Source organism: Populus nigra, chromosome 19 (assembly GCF_951802175.1).
Source record: "Populus nigra chromosome 19, ddPopNigr1.1, whole genome shotgun sequence".
Classification (NCBI taxonomy): Eukaryota; Viridiplantae; Streptophyta; class Magnoliopsida; order Malpighiales; family Salicaceae; genus Populus; species Populus nigra.
The window spans coordinates 8250531-8264743 of NC_084870.1; the positions used below are offsets into that span (position 1 = coordinate 8250531).

The following is a 14213-nucleotide window of genomic DNA, read 5'->3' on the forward strand; positions in this document are numbered from 1 at the left end:
ACCCATATTAAAAAAAAAAAAAAAAAGTTAGAAACACTGCTGCGTTTCGTACTCAGCAGTTGGCAAATTAATCCAGGAATCCACACTGAAGAGCTGGTAGGGAGAATTAATGCCCCTTGTGGTAAAATTCGGTTTGAAATTATTTATTTTTTTAAGAAAAAAGAAGGAGAGCTGACCTCCTTAAAATCCGAGGAAAGGTGATCCAAAACTACTCTAACCATAGAACCCCAAGAAAGAAAAGCTTCATCTCCCTTTATATCATCCAACCATGGAGTACGCTAGTGACAGAAACCGTAATCATGCCCATGGCCGTCCCCACCGGACTCCGTAAAAAACTAGATTCATATTTGTCAAAGAGGAAGGTATAATCTGAAATCTATCTGTTTGCTGTCATGGTCTTGTCATGAAGACACAGATCGAAGGAAGGAAGGAAGCATTAATTGCTTTAAAAAACGTCACCGTTCTAAAAGGCCACACAATCGAACACTGCAGAAGAGAGAGAACCATGGCCATCACTTTATAGCATTTGATTGAAAATAACCTCATCACCACCTATAGCTCCACACTGGGTCGTCATTATCCAGGAACCATAGCATTTTTGCTGTCGCATGGAAGAAACAACCAGGCAAACAAAGAGAATGAAACCACTCTGTGCCAGGACCCAAAGGCGAGATTGATTATAAACAAAAGGTACAATCTCGCCCTAGTCCAGGAAGGTAAATAATAATAATTTAGCAATTTCTGTCTCTTCTCCCTGCTATTTCTGGAGCAGTCTCTATGTAGGATGGTATCTAGGAGCTTGGCAACTGGTGAGATGACGAATCGTCACTCACTAAATCTCTCCATTGTTGAGTCACTGTTTTAACTTGGGTGTAAAACTGAATTCCAGCTTTTCCTGCGGCAGTTTATGAAACTCTGCTTTAAAACTTCAGAAACTATGATCCCCTAATGTGAAAGCTTTTCAAACAGGAGGCAATTCACATAGAAATCATCCAAACCACACATATTTACCGTCAAAGCTGACATCTCCAGCAAAAGATGGTTTTGCGCTAATAAACGAGGAGAATGGCAGCGGAACCGAGATAGGAACATTTATCCCAACCTACAAAAATTCCAGTTCATGTCAAACATAAAAAATTTAATGAATAAAGGGAATTGTCACAAACAAATGTTACACATGGGCAACAATACTGCAGAAACTAAAGCTTTGCAGATTGGGGTAATCTTATTTCAAAAAAATTAAAAAAAGGACAGCAACATGCGAGGCCATGATAGTGAAACACAAGTCATTCAGATGAAGGTTTCACTGTCTCTTCATCTTTTACCATTAAAAGCAGACCCATGACAGGCTGCACAGGACTATCTTACCTGCCCAACCTCAACCTCAGTCTGGAATTTCCTTGCAGCGACGCCAGATGTTGTAAATATAGAAGCTCCATTGCTATATCTAAAAGAAGGAATCAGGCATAGACCATGAGACAAGTATTCAATACATTCCAATTCTATGCATGTACTGGGAGAAAGTAATAGTTGAGATTACTTATTTCCATTAACAATGTTTATGGCTTCTTCGATGCTATCAGCCTGAGACAAGAAAAACACGTGTTAATGTCCTGGACTAAATAGCTGGTGAGACAAATAGGAGGATGGATGGGTAGCGCAAACCTGCATACAAAGAAGAACTGGGCCAAAAATATCCTCCTGCACAAGCAATAAGCCTCATTTAGTTTATGATGCAGTCAAGCTTGCTGGAAACCATCCAAGGTCACTTCTGTAAATATCACATAAACTACCTTGTAACATTCCATGTTGACTGTGACATCCGATAAGATGGTAGGACCAATGAAGTTCCCATTTTCATATCCTGCAACCTAGCATTAATAAATGAACTGAATTATAAAAAAATGATCGGCTTGATCATTTAAAAACTCCGGAGCAGAAACACAATTACTGGCAAGCTTCTCAGTATTGCTTAAAGCACATCACAGCTTTCATTTAAAATTCAAAACATTTATGCAGGATTCATTATAAATAATTTAACTATTTAAACTGTGAAAATCATGTGCAGATGTAAATTAAACCAAATTATCTTATCTTACTGTTGATAAAAAGAACACATACTATAAATTTGAGCAAAAGCTTATCAAGAAAACTGTTGAGATCATAGAAGACAACATAAAACTAGATACCACAATATTTCTTCCATCAAGAACTAGCTTTGCACCACTTTCAACACCTGTTTGAATCAATGTGATTATCCGTTCCTTTTCCTGCTGAGTAAAAAACAATATTGATAAATAACAAAAGTCACTAGTTGGAAATATACATGAAGAAAGTGAATTTCTCATATACACAGCAGAAGCTGCAAACTCTCTCAAATATCGCATAGATGATGGGGCATTTCTCATGGTCAAAATTATTATATATCAGTAACTTAAAATTACTCTCTCTAGAATGGAAAACTTGATAGGTCAGGAATCTGACTCTACTATGCACCTGCTTACTAATAACTGGACCAAGCTCTGCATCCGGTTCTGTTCCAGAGGTTACTTTAAGTGCCTTGGCATGCTCTACTAACTTCTCTTCCCTGGCAAAAAAGGTCTAGCAAACTCAGTGAAGGAAATGCCAGTATTCTCTACTGAATCATAATTGGGAAAAAATAAAGGAATAAATTTACAAAAGAACGGAACATTGTAACATATATCTGATATCTATGGTTTCATTCACTGCCTTCGTTTGAGATAATTCACCCCATACCTTTCAAACATTTTGCTTTGGCAAAAGTTCTTTTTTAAGAAATGTAACCTCAAAATTCAAACAAGGTTTTATTAAACTTAAAGGATATTGCTATTGTTTTCACGATAGGGGTGCACCTGGACCAGCACTTAAGCAGCCAATAAATCACTTCCTAGACATTCCATTGAAGGAAGGGGGTAAACAAAGACATGATCAACTACCAACCACTAAGGGGGGTCTAGGACCACTGACTTCCATAAAGAATCGCTGCGACAAATTATATAAGATGGTAGGTCTAAACAAAAAATTCTCCACAAATGCTTACAACTTTTACCTCCAACAACTTTGATTCAGTTTTACCAGATTAAAATCCAAGGTATTTTTTTTTAGATAAAAAAATCCAAAGAAATTAAAACAAGTATAAAAAAAATACCATGGGCCTAGGCCTCCAACAAAGACAGCCATGTTCAGGGCCATGCACTTTTGTCCTGCACCACCAAAGCCAGCAGCAACTAGAGCATTTATGGTAGCACCCACACTTGCATCGGGCATGACAACTGCATGATTTTTGGCTCCACTATTGGACTGAAGTAAAAAGGTCAGCCACCAGTTAATGTCCAATAACGATTCATGTCATCCATATAGCCTCATAAAATGAACTGCACACTTACTAAAAGCATTATTTGGAGTTACCTGTGTACGTTTTCCTTTAGCTGATGCTCTTGCATACACATAAGCACCAACCTATGAGAACATAATGACAAGATTAAAATACTCTTCAACAATACATTCAAACAAGGCAAATAGAACCGTACTTCTTGTAAGTTACACTGCTGAGTCTAGCTCCCACCCAAGGAGCAAACCGTCAAATAATAAATCCACAACCTTGAACTTGACTTAATAATACAAATTAAGGTGATGTTGATGCAGGGCTTCAAATTACCCCTGCAACCATTATCCTCTTTCTCTGGTACAATTTAGAGATGGGCATTTAAAGAGGGTAACAATTAAGGGTAACAATTAACCCCCCACGCCCCCCCCCCCAGTGGAAAGATGTGTAAAGGTTACCATGAATCCAACTACACACAAACACACATGTATTCCTTTCTTTCTGTTTTCTCATCCCTAATGTTTTTATCTCTTTCCACTAAAAACTTATCCTTCCATCTAATAGCAAACCAAATATCCTTGTAACTTTCACACAGTTGCGGCATTACAGTTACTCCTATAGCAATTCGCCTACACTATTTTAGCTCAGAACCAAAAGCAGCTTAAGCGGGAAGTCATTAATTTTTACCAAAGTAAACCAACAAAAATCAGTGAATCCATCCACACAACTTGAGGGAAAATAGCAAATTCTGTGATAATATACACCTAAAAGATGTGGATTCAGCAACTTACTGCAAAAACTTGACAGGTTGAAATTACTTACCGCATTTGGACCGACAAATGAAATAGCTTTAATATCATCGTCATCGCAAATACCATTAATAATTTCCTGCCCATATCAAATTTAGAAAATGAGAATTAAAAAAATAAGAAAAGTCACTGCAATCAAAATAACAGCGCTCATGGCAGTGACGTAAACACATAGCAAGCTCAGTTTAGTTAAAAGTTCATATGAAACCAAGGACGCATTGCAAACAAGTCATGTGTGGTAGACATAAAAGAAAAGGTCTTGTTTGTCACGCCTTCAATTGAAAAAGACTGAGTAGTTAAAAGCAAATGTCTTGTATTTGTTTCAGCATATGTAATTCGATCCTCTTATGCTATTCATATGGTCCACAAAGGCATGTGATGATGCAAGCAATAACCTGCATGCAATTCTTAAACTGGAAGTAAAAGTGCAAAACCAAAATTGTAATATTTAAAGTGAAACCTTACATTAGTGCCATGGACAATATTTAAGACACCATTAGGCAAACCAGCCTCCATAGCTAACTCTGCAAGCATCACAGAAGCCCCTGAAATAACACCAACCAACATTTTGCTTGTAACCTGCAAATGTCTAGTAAAAAATCTTTCAAGTCGTATTAAAAGCAGATACAGAAACTCTAATTGACCTACAATCTTGGGAGCGGAGCTGCAAATAGCATAACACTTTGGAAGGCAGAACTATCTTATTTCTTGGGGGTGTCATGGGCTCATGGTGCCCCAAAACTTTAAAAATTTCTTTATGCAAGTCCTAAAAGTTATTGACACTTTTCAAATTTACCATTATTTCATAGGAAATAAACATTTTGCACTGCCAGATATTACTACCATTCTATAAACATCATTAGTTTATTTTATTTATTAAACGTACCCCTATACCATTACATTTAGGCACCCTCGTTTTTTAAATCCTGGCAGATTTGCAATCCAACAGTTTACATCTGTAATGTGCTTCATGCACCAATAAAGATAGTGAAAAGGCTTTAAATGAAATTAAAATGCGTGTTTCAGCTACCATGATCTAATACACCATATCAGGAAAATGGAGACATAACCACCAGGAATCATTTGGCAATCACCTGGGTCCTTCTCCGATGGCTTTAGAATAAAGGTATTACCACATGTGACAGCAATTGGAAATATCTGCAAACAAAAAATTTAAAAACAAAGAGCAAAACCATCAGTGGTCATATCTAAACCATGTAATTTCCCTAGTCAATGTTCCTGGAGAGCTTTGAAGCAGGAATGGTTTCTTTTAAATAAGCAGATAATAATAAAATGTGAAAAAATAAGTTTATCTCATTTTTTATTTCTCAAGCACATAAGTTGCAGATACAATAGTGATCTGACATCAGATACTTGAAATGAACCTGAAGTCCATATCAGAAGGGCAGGTAATAACAAATGATAGTTCAACTAGCTTACCCATAGTGGGATCATTGCTGGAAACTCAAAAGGGCATATCCCAGCACAGACACCAAGTGGTTCTCTAATGCTATAGGTATCAATTCCACTCGATATGTTGGAAACAAACTCCCCAATCTGCAGAGATGCCAATCCACAAGCATGTTCCACCACCTCTACGAGGGAACATCCAAGACTTTGTAGAGCAAAGTGTCAACAAATGAGATTTCTCACAGATAACAGACAAGACACTAACCTAATCCTCGTAATACATCACCATGTGCATCCTTCAAAGTCTTTCCATGTTCAGTAGTAATGCTCATGGCTAGTTTATCCTGCAAAAAAGTAGTAATTCACATCAATTGGACAGATATGCCGGCTAGAAGTTTATAAATCCAAAAATTTACAATATCTCTCCGAATAAGCTCTTGGAACTTGAACATGATGCGTTGACGGGTGGTAATAGGTGTGTCTCTCCACTGTGGAAAAGCTCGCTTTGCTGCAAAAACTGCAGCTCTGAACTCCTCATTTGTAGTTAGAGGAACTTGAGAAACAACTTGCTGTGTTGCCTGTCATGTTTGGATAGCATAATCATAACAAATAACTTGATAATTATTGACTAAATAATTTTGGATACATAAATCCAAAATGATCTTTTAATGGAACTAAACTCACAGGATTTATGACATCGATGGATGCAAATGACTGTGAATTAACAAGTCTACCGCCAATAAAATTAGGAACCCTCTGGCAAACAATACTTAGTAGGTTAAAATCCAGCATGAATATAGTGAAAAGTCCCCCCAAATAGGAGCAGAACAAAAAGCATAACTCAAAAGGTAGAAATTTCTTTTTGCCTCTCATCCAAGTAGCTGGGATGACTTCTGTAGGTCTAAGTTACTTCTACTTATGTCTGGGCTTACCATGGGGTAGCGCTGCCTCCAAGAAGGCTCAGCAATTGAGAGATGTTTGTCCCTTCCAGCAGATTTCTCAGGTCTCAATGACTTGAAATTTCTCACTGCACCAAAAAAAAAATCAATCACCCAATGTAAGGAAATGGGCGCTTAAATAAAGGCCACCTGCCAGTAGATAACTGTATACAATGTTCTTCTACAAGATCAAAAGATGCTGTGATGTTGTATAAATTAAGGTGGTGAGATATACATCATGAAAATGTGCTCCCAGGTACCACCAAAGAAGGGGGCTCTGAGCAAAGAACTAATGCACAGATTGGGTTCATCCCTGTAGTAATAGGATGAATTAAGTTAAAGACATGAAAGAGTAAGAAGTCAGCAGCTCCCCACACTTTCAGGTCTCAATTTAAGAGTTTTCATGGTGTGGGAACCATAATTAATCATTAATAGTTACTTAATTCATTGTAGCAGCAGCCTTGGTACAAGTCAATGGGGGAGCAAATAGAGTCTGACAAGGTTCAAAAAAAAATTATCAAACCTAAAACAGCCGAGTGACGATAATATGTTCAAGCAGCCAAAGTCACAGTGCATGAAGTTCATAAAGGTCAAACTTAATCATCTGAACATTGACATTCTTCATCAAATACCTGGAAAATGTAGAGAGTCCAACTTCATTGGATCATGAAATGAAGGTTTCACAATGACAGATTGCACACATTTAATATGTTCAAAGCAGAATTAAAGGGGTTATAGTAAGGGAAAAAGGAAAGGAAAATAGAAAAAGAGTGCTTGATTATAAAATATTTGCAAAGTAACCTGCCTGTCATATTTCCTTGTCGAAGTTTGGCTTTAACATTGTAAACATGCTTTGGAGTGGACAAAAGCTCTGGATTGCTTTGTCTCAGTCGCTTCAGAATCTGGCGAGGTTTTAATCCAGCTTCTGTCATCTCCTTAATCAACACAATCTCACTCTCAGAAAAGCGACGAGCAGAAGGATGTTCTGTAATGTCCTTCAGTGGCTCATGGTTGTGTGTTCCGTTTTTAATAGTAAGCACCCACAACCCATCATCCTTCTTACCCACAGCTTCAAAGGGACAGTTAGTAAGTCGTGAACCAGATCTTTTTCTGCGCTTCCGTTCAGCCGAAGTCTCTTCATCTGCTTTCTTCCTGTTACGGTAAACACCTCCCCTATCACAGCCAAGTACCACTACTCTTTCTCTCTTGGACTGCTTGATGGTTACAACATATCCTTGAGATACAGCAAAGTCCCCAACATGTTGTATAAGTTCTTCACGATCTACAAAAGTTCCAGGAGGAGGTGGTTGCATCTGCATTTGAGCTTCATCCAATCCACTTCCACTACTACTCTGAATATCCGTCATTAATATACAAACAAAACGACCTGCAACGAAGCATAATATTTATCGCATAAACATATCTTCAAATTTGGATGAATTATCTTCCACAATTGCCAAGATAATCCTCTGACTTCTCCTACAACAAAACTAGAAAATAAAATGACGACTTGAATTCACTTTCTTTTTTTACAAAGGGATCCATTGCATGGTCTCTAGAATCACAATTTTTGTTAGTTCCAGTTCCTGTATTTTCACAGTAACCAAACAGGTAGCAAGTAGAGAAAAAAGTCACGTACAAACAGTGCCAAGTAAAACAATCACAAATTTGAAAACTTAATTAGCATTTCAAGAATCAATTGTTTATCAAAGTGTCAGCACAACTCAACATATATTCTCCTTTAATTTTTTTCTTGTTTTCTCGGTAACCAAACCGCACAGATAAAAGTGACGGAAACTTACAGGAGAAATTGATCGAACGGTAATCGAAGGAGAAGGACGTCCGGCGAATCTAGGGAATTTGAATTTTTTATATTGCATAGATCAGTGTCGCAGAAGAATCACGAACCGTTTGCAGAGGGGACGAGTTAGGAACTGTAATTAGCTAGTTTTGGGCAAAACCAGAGTCTAGTGTTTGGCTTGAGTAAATTGAGGTGGGGTACTTGAGGAGCGTGCAGCGGATTTATCGGGCATTTTTTTTTGTTCCAAACAAACAGCACTTTGGAAGGAATATTGGATGAGGCGATTTGTAAAATTACTTGGAGTGCATTTTGGTCTGTATTTGCCTTGTAATATTGTTTTTTTTAATTATTAAATATATTTTTTTATGTATTTTTTATGATTTTAATATTTTGATATTAAAAATTTAAAAATAAATTATTTTGATATATTTTTTTATTAAGATAATATTTAGGAGTGTGACATTAAAATAATTTAAATAAATAATTTTAAATAAAAAGAATATTGAAACTCAACGTATAAAGTATAAACATCGCTAAAACTAATTCTACATCGCATTTCGAATCACAGTTTTGGTTTACTTGTTGCTGATAATAACATCAACCACAAAAAATCTTGAAATTTAAGGGTTTGTCATTATAATCGATCTAGTACCTAAAATACCCTTATAAGAAAGAACAAGAGGGACAAAACAAGAGGACAAAAAAAAACAGAAGGAAACGACACTATAGAAAAATCAGCAACGCCACCAATGGTAACCTCGCCACCACCGCCAGAGCCACCTCACTCTCTCAAACCATCAGCCCCCTTCCTCCCTCACCCACCAAAAAAATCTTCATTTGTCCTCTCTCACCCACTAAAGCAACCTTCCCTCTCCTACAAGCACAACCACCTCTCTAGTCACAACTATTGTTCTTCCACAACTACACATCAACCCACTCCACCACCATCGTCATCGATCAACACTACCCAGCCTTGCCAGCATCATCTTCCCACACACATTTTAACTGAAGACAGTCGCCAGCCAACCCATCTCCCCACATCATCACCAGCGCCAATTATTCATTTTCTTGTTGCATTAGTGATGACCCATGAATGATAGAGTGCGGTTGTGAATCAAAAAGAAGAAGAGAGGTGTTTTCCATCATGTAATAAGTTACTGCAATTAATTACGAATGGTTAATTACTTAGTTACACTTTCTTGCTACACTGAAATTTTGTCCAATCATGTTGTAATTTTACTAATTACCATGTAATATTTATAGTTACAAATGATGAAGTGCAATTTTTTTTTACTTTATAAAAGAAAAAAACTGTTACTTCATTTTTACTTTCTAAAAGAGATTATTGACTAAATTTTTGTGTAAGTTACTGCAATTAATTACTAAATTTTTTTGACTAACTTATACATTAACTTGGACTAAATTCTAAGGATAAGATGAATATAATTAGTGTTTAATCATCACAATAGTCGGCTTTCAGTTGGATGAACGGTTAAAATGCATGGATCGTGTGAATCTTGTAATGTGCAAGATACAAATACTGTACCATATCAATTTACCAGCAACCATTGTTGAAAAAGAAAAAAAAAATTTATATAATTTTAATGTGTTAATATTAAAAATAATTTTTAAAAATAAAAAAATATTTTTTTAATATATTTTTTTTAAAAAAACTTCAAATTACAAACACAACGATAGTTCAAAAATTCAAAGACATCATCGTTCTGCATTAGAAGAACGTTGGCCCATACAGTTTGTTTCTTCCCTTAAATGCTGTCACTGTGTCACATATAGTTGAAAGAAAATGAAATATCACAAGCATTAAGAACCGAAAGAGAGCTAATTTTGTCAGGAATCACTGGCATCATACCACTGTAAACGATGTAAAGCTTCAGTATCTGCTAAACCAGGATACAAGCTAAGATGCAAATGAAAAATCTTGCAGTAATGGAGTTTAGCCGTGCATCTTCTTAAAGACGAAAGAAAATCAAGAACCAAAAAAAAATGGCTTTCACTTCCCTGCCCCAGGTGCCGTTGGCGTGACAATTTTTTACCTCTCTTGCACACCATTCTAGTCGTATCCACACACATTCTGCAAAGCAGCCATTGCTTCACAGGTTGAGATTATAATGCGTAATTGAGTTTTCCGAGCATTATAAGTTAAATATATACTAGTACTTGTAAGGAATTGCGGTCCAGGGTCAATGCCAGTGGGTATAGACAGTTGATTATTAAGGAAGAATCAGAGTTGGACTTGAGGGTCTAGCCGCTGTGGTCAATTGAGTGACTTATTCCGTCTCCGTCCCGGGTTCGATCTTCTATGTGCACGCCTGTCACCCCCGCGGTGTTTTACCTGCTTCTGGGCTTGCAGGATGTCCAGTGAACCGTGGAGAATAGTCGTGGTGCGCGCAAGCTGGCCAGACACCCCCACACAAATAAAAAAAAAAAAAAATCAGAGTTGGAGCTATAACTGGGGACGCAACATTCACTTTCATGGCCATTCAAAAAACTAGCAGCCCGAGATTGATTGCAGTACCAATGATATCAAAAAATGAGCAGCCTAAGATTTATTGTAGTTCCAATGATACACAAGTTACGAAAAAGGATCTCTTATACGTAGGACGAAAGCACGAAGCACATGATCCATGAACAGGGCATGTTATTCTACTACAGAGGATTTCTGGACACTTTTAGTACTGCGGTTTAATAGCATTTAAAAAAAAATTAATTTAAATTATTTTTTTACATTTTTAGATTATTTTAATTTATTAATATCAAAAATAAATTTTAAAAATATATATATATTATTTTAATACATCAACATCTACCAAGAAATAAATCGTTGCAGATTAAATTAGAATTAGGAAACAACATGACATCAACAGTAGCTGAAAAGACAGTGAAATGCATTTACCCCAGGTTGTCTAACACTATCAAGAAAATTAATCCATGCAGATTAAATTAGAATTATGAAACAACATGACATCAACAGTAGATGAAAAGACAGTGAAATGTATTTACCCCAGATTGTCTAACACGATCGAGTGCTTCCATGAAATGCATTTACAGAATTACACGAATACATTGAATCCAAAGACAATAAGAAAATACAGATGTAATAGAAGTGTATTGTAAATGCTTTCCAGTACATGTACCATTTCTACAAAAGGGCTTATTTCACCCTGATCAACTCAATACAAGTCAGTGAAAACCTGCACTAACCAATTATTCAAGGTGCCATCAAGAACTCAGAGAACTGAAGAGTCCATGTTGTCAAGAGATAGATTCGGCACATCTTCAATACCATCTTCCATGGCGGAACGAAGATAGTTCATCCTTGCACCAGACGCTTCAAATTGATCCACTTCATCACTCTTCACATACTGCCTCAGCTTTTCTCTGTACAGTCTCAAATTCTCCTCCATTTCACTCCTTTCATGCTCGAGATTGATTATGTCCCATTGCAATGATTCAATCACTTCTTGAAGAAATTCTTGTTTCTGTTCTGCCAATTGGCGATACTGTTTGGCTTCGATCTCCGTTGAACTCTTTTCATTCTGAAGCCTTAAAATCATTGCCATAGCCTCATTAGCAGCTGATGCAGAAGCCATTCTCTCCTTTTCAAGTTCTGCATGAGCCAGTTCTGCTCTCAGTCTCTCAATCTTGACCAATCTCCTCAGTGCCGTCACATCATATTCCTCATCTTCAACACTATAATCTCTTTCACAATCATCATCGTCAAGAACACCATCGTTCACAACTTCTTTTCTCATCATTGAACTGTCCTCATTTTTTGCTTTTGAATTCTCCAAGCAAGACGGAATCTTTGTATCACACAGTTGATCAAAATCCAATTTTGAACAAAATCCATTTTTAGGATCACTCGATTCCCCCCTAAAACCACATAGAAACTGAACCAGAGACTTACCATGCCAGGTAAACTGCAAAAACCTCAACCCTAAACAAAACATAAAAAACAGCCACAAAAAATTGAAAACCGACGAGAAATACCTAAACACAAAAAACCCACCTTTGAATCCACCGTTTTGAGTCAGAACCTTCAAGTATGATACGCAATCCATCATAAACAGCCCCAAAAAAGCCAGCAAGATTCCCTTGTACAATTCAAGAACAGAGCAAGTGACAATCAACTAACAAACACAACCCAGAATCCGCATGTGGGTCCAATACTAGTAAAATCCTCTCGTTCTATATCCTTCAATTAAATGTCGAAACCTCCCAAAACTTATGACCATGACCATTTAACCAGTGAATGCCCATCAAATATGGAAATCCTTTTTGTATGATAAACAGGAAAGAGACGGAGGATATGCCAAATTGTAATTAAGGCGTTAATGTTTTGAGGAGTAAAATTACCACGTTCATTAGGCAAGTAGAAGTTTTGTTGTTGGTGACCTTCGTCTATATTAGAGAGAGCCTTGATACAGAGACAGCTAAGGGAGAAATTGGTGTGCTGGGGTAAGTGAGGGGAGTGTCCGTGTGTGTGACTACGCGCGAAAGGAGGGGTATATATCAGGAACCGAACTATAAGCGATAAAATCGAGGGATTTGCTTTTTGAAGAAAACAATTATTGAAGTTATTAAAATTTCCACATGCTTGATTTTTTTTTCTTTGTTTTGCTTCGAGAAAAAAATTACCATTTCTAACATGTCCAATAATCTAAAAACAGAAACTTATTAGATCATTCTACTCGGATGAATGAATATTTATATCCAAGTTTTATTAATATGTTTTTCATAAAAAAATTAAATCATATTAAAATTAATTTAATATAACATGATTGATTTAACTGATCAAAAAATAATTAGAATAATTAATAAAAATATAGTTTAACTAATAAAATTAAGATGATATTTTAAAAAAAATATTTAAACAATAAAATATTAAATTGGCTCAGATTAAGGTTAATTCAACAAATATGTTACTCAGACAATGAGACTCTAATAAATCTGTAAAAAGCAAATAAAAAAATATTAAACTAAATTTTCAATTAACCTATTATTAAATAATTAAATTGAAATCAAAATTCAACTAAAAAATAAATTGAATCAACCTGAATTAATCTCCTAAACCTATATCAGGAGACTAAGATAGCTTTATAGACCCATCATTGTAAAATTTTTTATTAATTATCTTGCCATGATAGTATATATTGATCCTGATTTTTTATTACTAGATTTATTGGGTATATATCTTCATAAATCATGTTGACTTGAATTTTTTTTGTTTATTTTTTAAATTTATTTATTAAACGCTAAGTTAATTGAGAATCTATTTTTTAAAAAAATCGCTTTTTATGTGGCTATCTTAATCTTTTGATCTTAGTTTGACAGGTTAACTCAAACCAATGCGAGTTATTTTTTGTATATTTTTTTTCAATCCAATCATTTATAAATAGTTTGGCTGAGAATTGAGATTTATATATTTTTTATTTTTTTTAATATAATTATAATAATTTCATGATCCAGTCATGAGTTAGACCAGTTAACTTAGGGTTTTTGTCCTTTTTTTTTCAGTTTCATCATTAAAAATTGGTTGATTGAGATCTAGACTTCGTAATTTATCTCGGATTGTATTTTATGAGGTTATCGTAGTTTCATGACCTGGGTCACGAATTTGTTTTGTTGACTTCAGTGATTTTTTATTTCCTTTTTTAAATTCCTTTTGTTTTAATCACTCTTTGTTATTGGTTGATTGTGAATTTAGTTTAATAAATTGTTTTGATTTGCTTTTTGTGTAATAAATTTTTAAAATAAAAAATTATTATTTTAATATATTTTTAACAATAACTGTTATTGCTATTACTCGTGACTGTCTTTATTATTTAAAAGGTGTTTAAGAGTATGGTAGCAGTTGCTTTTTAAAGTGATTTTTATTTTAAAACATA

The 14213-nt window shown here is 35.5% G+C and overlaps 2 protein-coding genes across 6 annotated transcripts; both read right to left on the reverse strand.

The window, feature by feature from the left end:
• Positions 1-300: 300 nt before the first annotated feature.
• LOC133680070 (methylmalonate-semialdehyde dehydrogenase [acylating], mitochondrial-like) lies at positions 301-8592 on the reverse strand. 5 transcript variants are annotated; one of them, XM_062102879.1, is made up of 20 exons: positions 8306-8589; positions 7309-7890; positions 6498-6592; positions 6250-6321; positions 5982-6143; positions 5831-5909; positions 5596-5750; positions 5250-5313; positions 4621-4700; positions 4169-4234; positions 3430-3480; positions 3170-3321; positions 2497-2587; positions 2190-2270; positions 1794-1871; positions 1666-1701; positions 1541-1584; positions 1369-1447; positions 1012-1102; positions 301-895 (listed from the first exon to the last, which is right to left on the reverse strand). In XM_062102879.1, exons 2-20 carry the CDS (start codon positions 7868-7870, stop codon positions 792-794), a joined length of 2142 nt encoding a protein of 713 aa, XP_061958863.1. In that variant the 5' UTR covers positions 7871-7890; positions 8306-8589; the 3' UTR covers positions 301-791. The 5 variants fall into 5 exon arrangements, 4 of the variants coding, with proteins under 4 accessions (XP_061958863.1, XP_061958864.1, XP_061958865.1 ...); XM_062102880.1 differs by having other exon boundaries at positions 6498-6588; positions 7305-7890; XM_062102881.1 differs by lacking the exon at positions 6250-6321.
• A 2704-nt stretch (positions 8593-11296) lies between these two features.
• Positions 11297-12807, reverse strand: LOC133679714 (protein FLOURY 1-like). Its single transcript, XM_062102391.1, has 2 exons — positions 12335-12807; positions 11297-12262 (listed from the first exon to the last, which is right to left on the reverse strand). Exons 1-2 carry the CDS (start codon positions 12387-12389, stop codon positions 11553-11555), a joined length of 765 nt encoding a protein of 254 aa, XP_061958375.1. The 5' UTR covers positions 12390-12807; the 3' UTR covers positions 11297-11552.
• Positions 12808-14213: the final 1406 nt, after the last annotated feature.

What these genes read in the sequence shown, in the direction of transcription:
- LOC133680070 (XM_062102879.1), bottom strand. Translation starts at nt 7,870, where the DNA reads ATGACGGATATTCAGAGTAGTAGTGGAAGTGGATTGGATGAAGCTCAA. An exon ending in TTGATGGAAGAAATATTGTG is followed by an intron (nt 1,872 to 2,189) that starts GTATCTAGTTTT and finishes TATTAATGCTAG; the next exon opens with GTTGCAGGATATGAAAATGG. An exon ending in CAGTTCTTCTTTGTATGCAG is followed by an intron (nt 1,585 to 1,665) that starts GTTTGCGCTACC and finishes TTCTTGTCTCAG; the next exon opens with GCTGATAGCATCGAAGAAGC.
- LOC133679714 (XM_062102391.1), bottom strand. Translation starts at nt 12,389, where the DNA reads ATGATGGATTGCGTATCATACTTGAAGGTTCTGACTCAAAACGGTGGA. An exon ending in TCAAAACGGTGGATTCAAAG is followed by an intron (nt 12,263 to 12,334) that starts GTGGGTTTTTTG and finishes TGTTTTGTTTAG; the next exon opens with GGTTGAGGTTTTTGCAGTTT.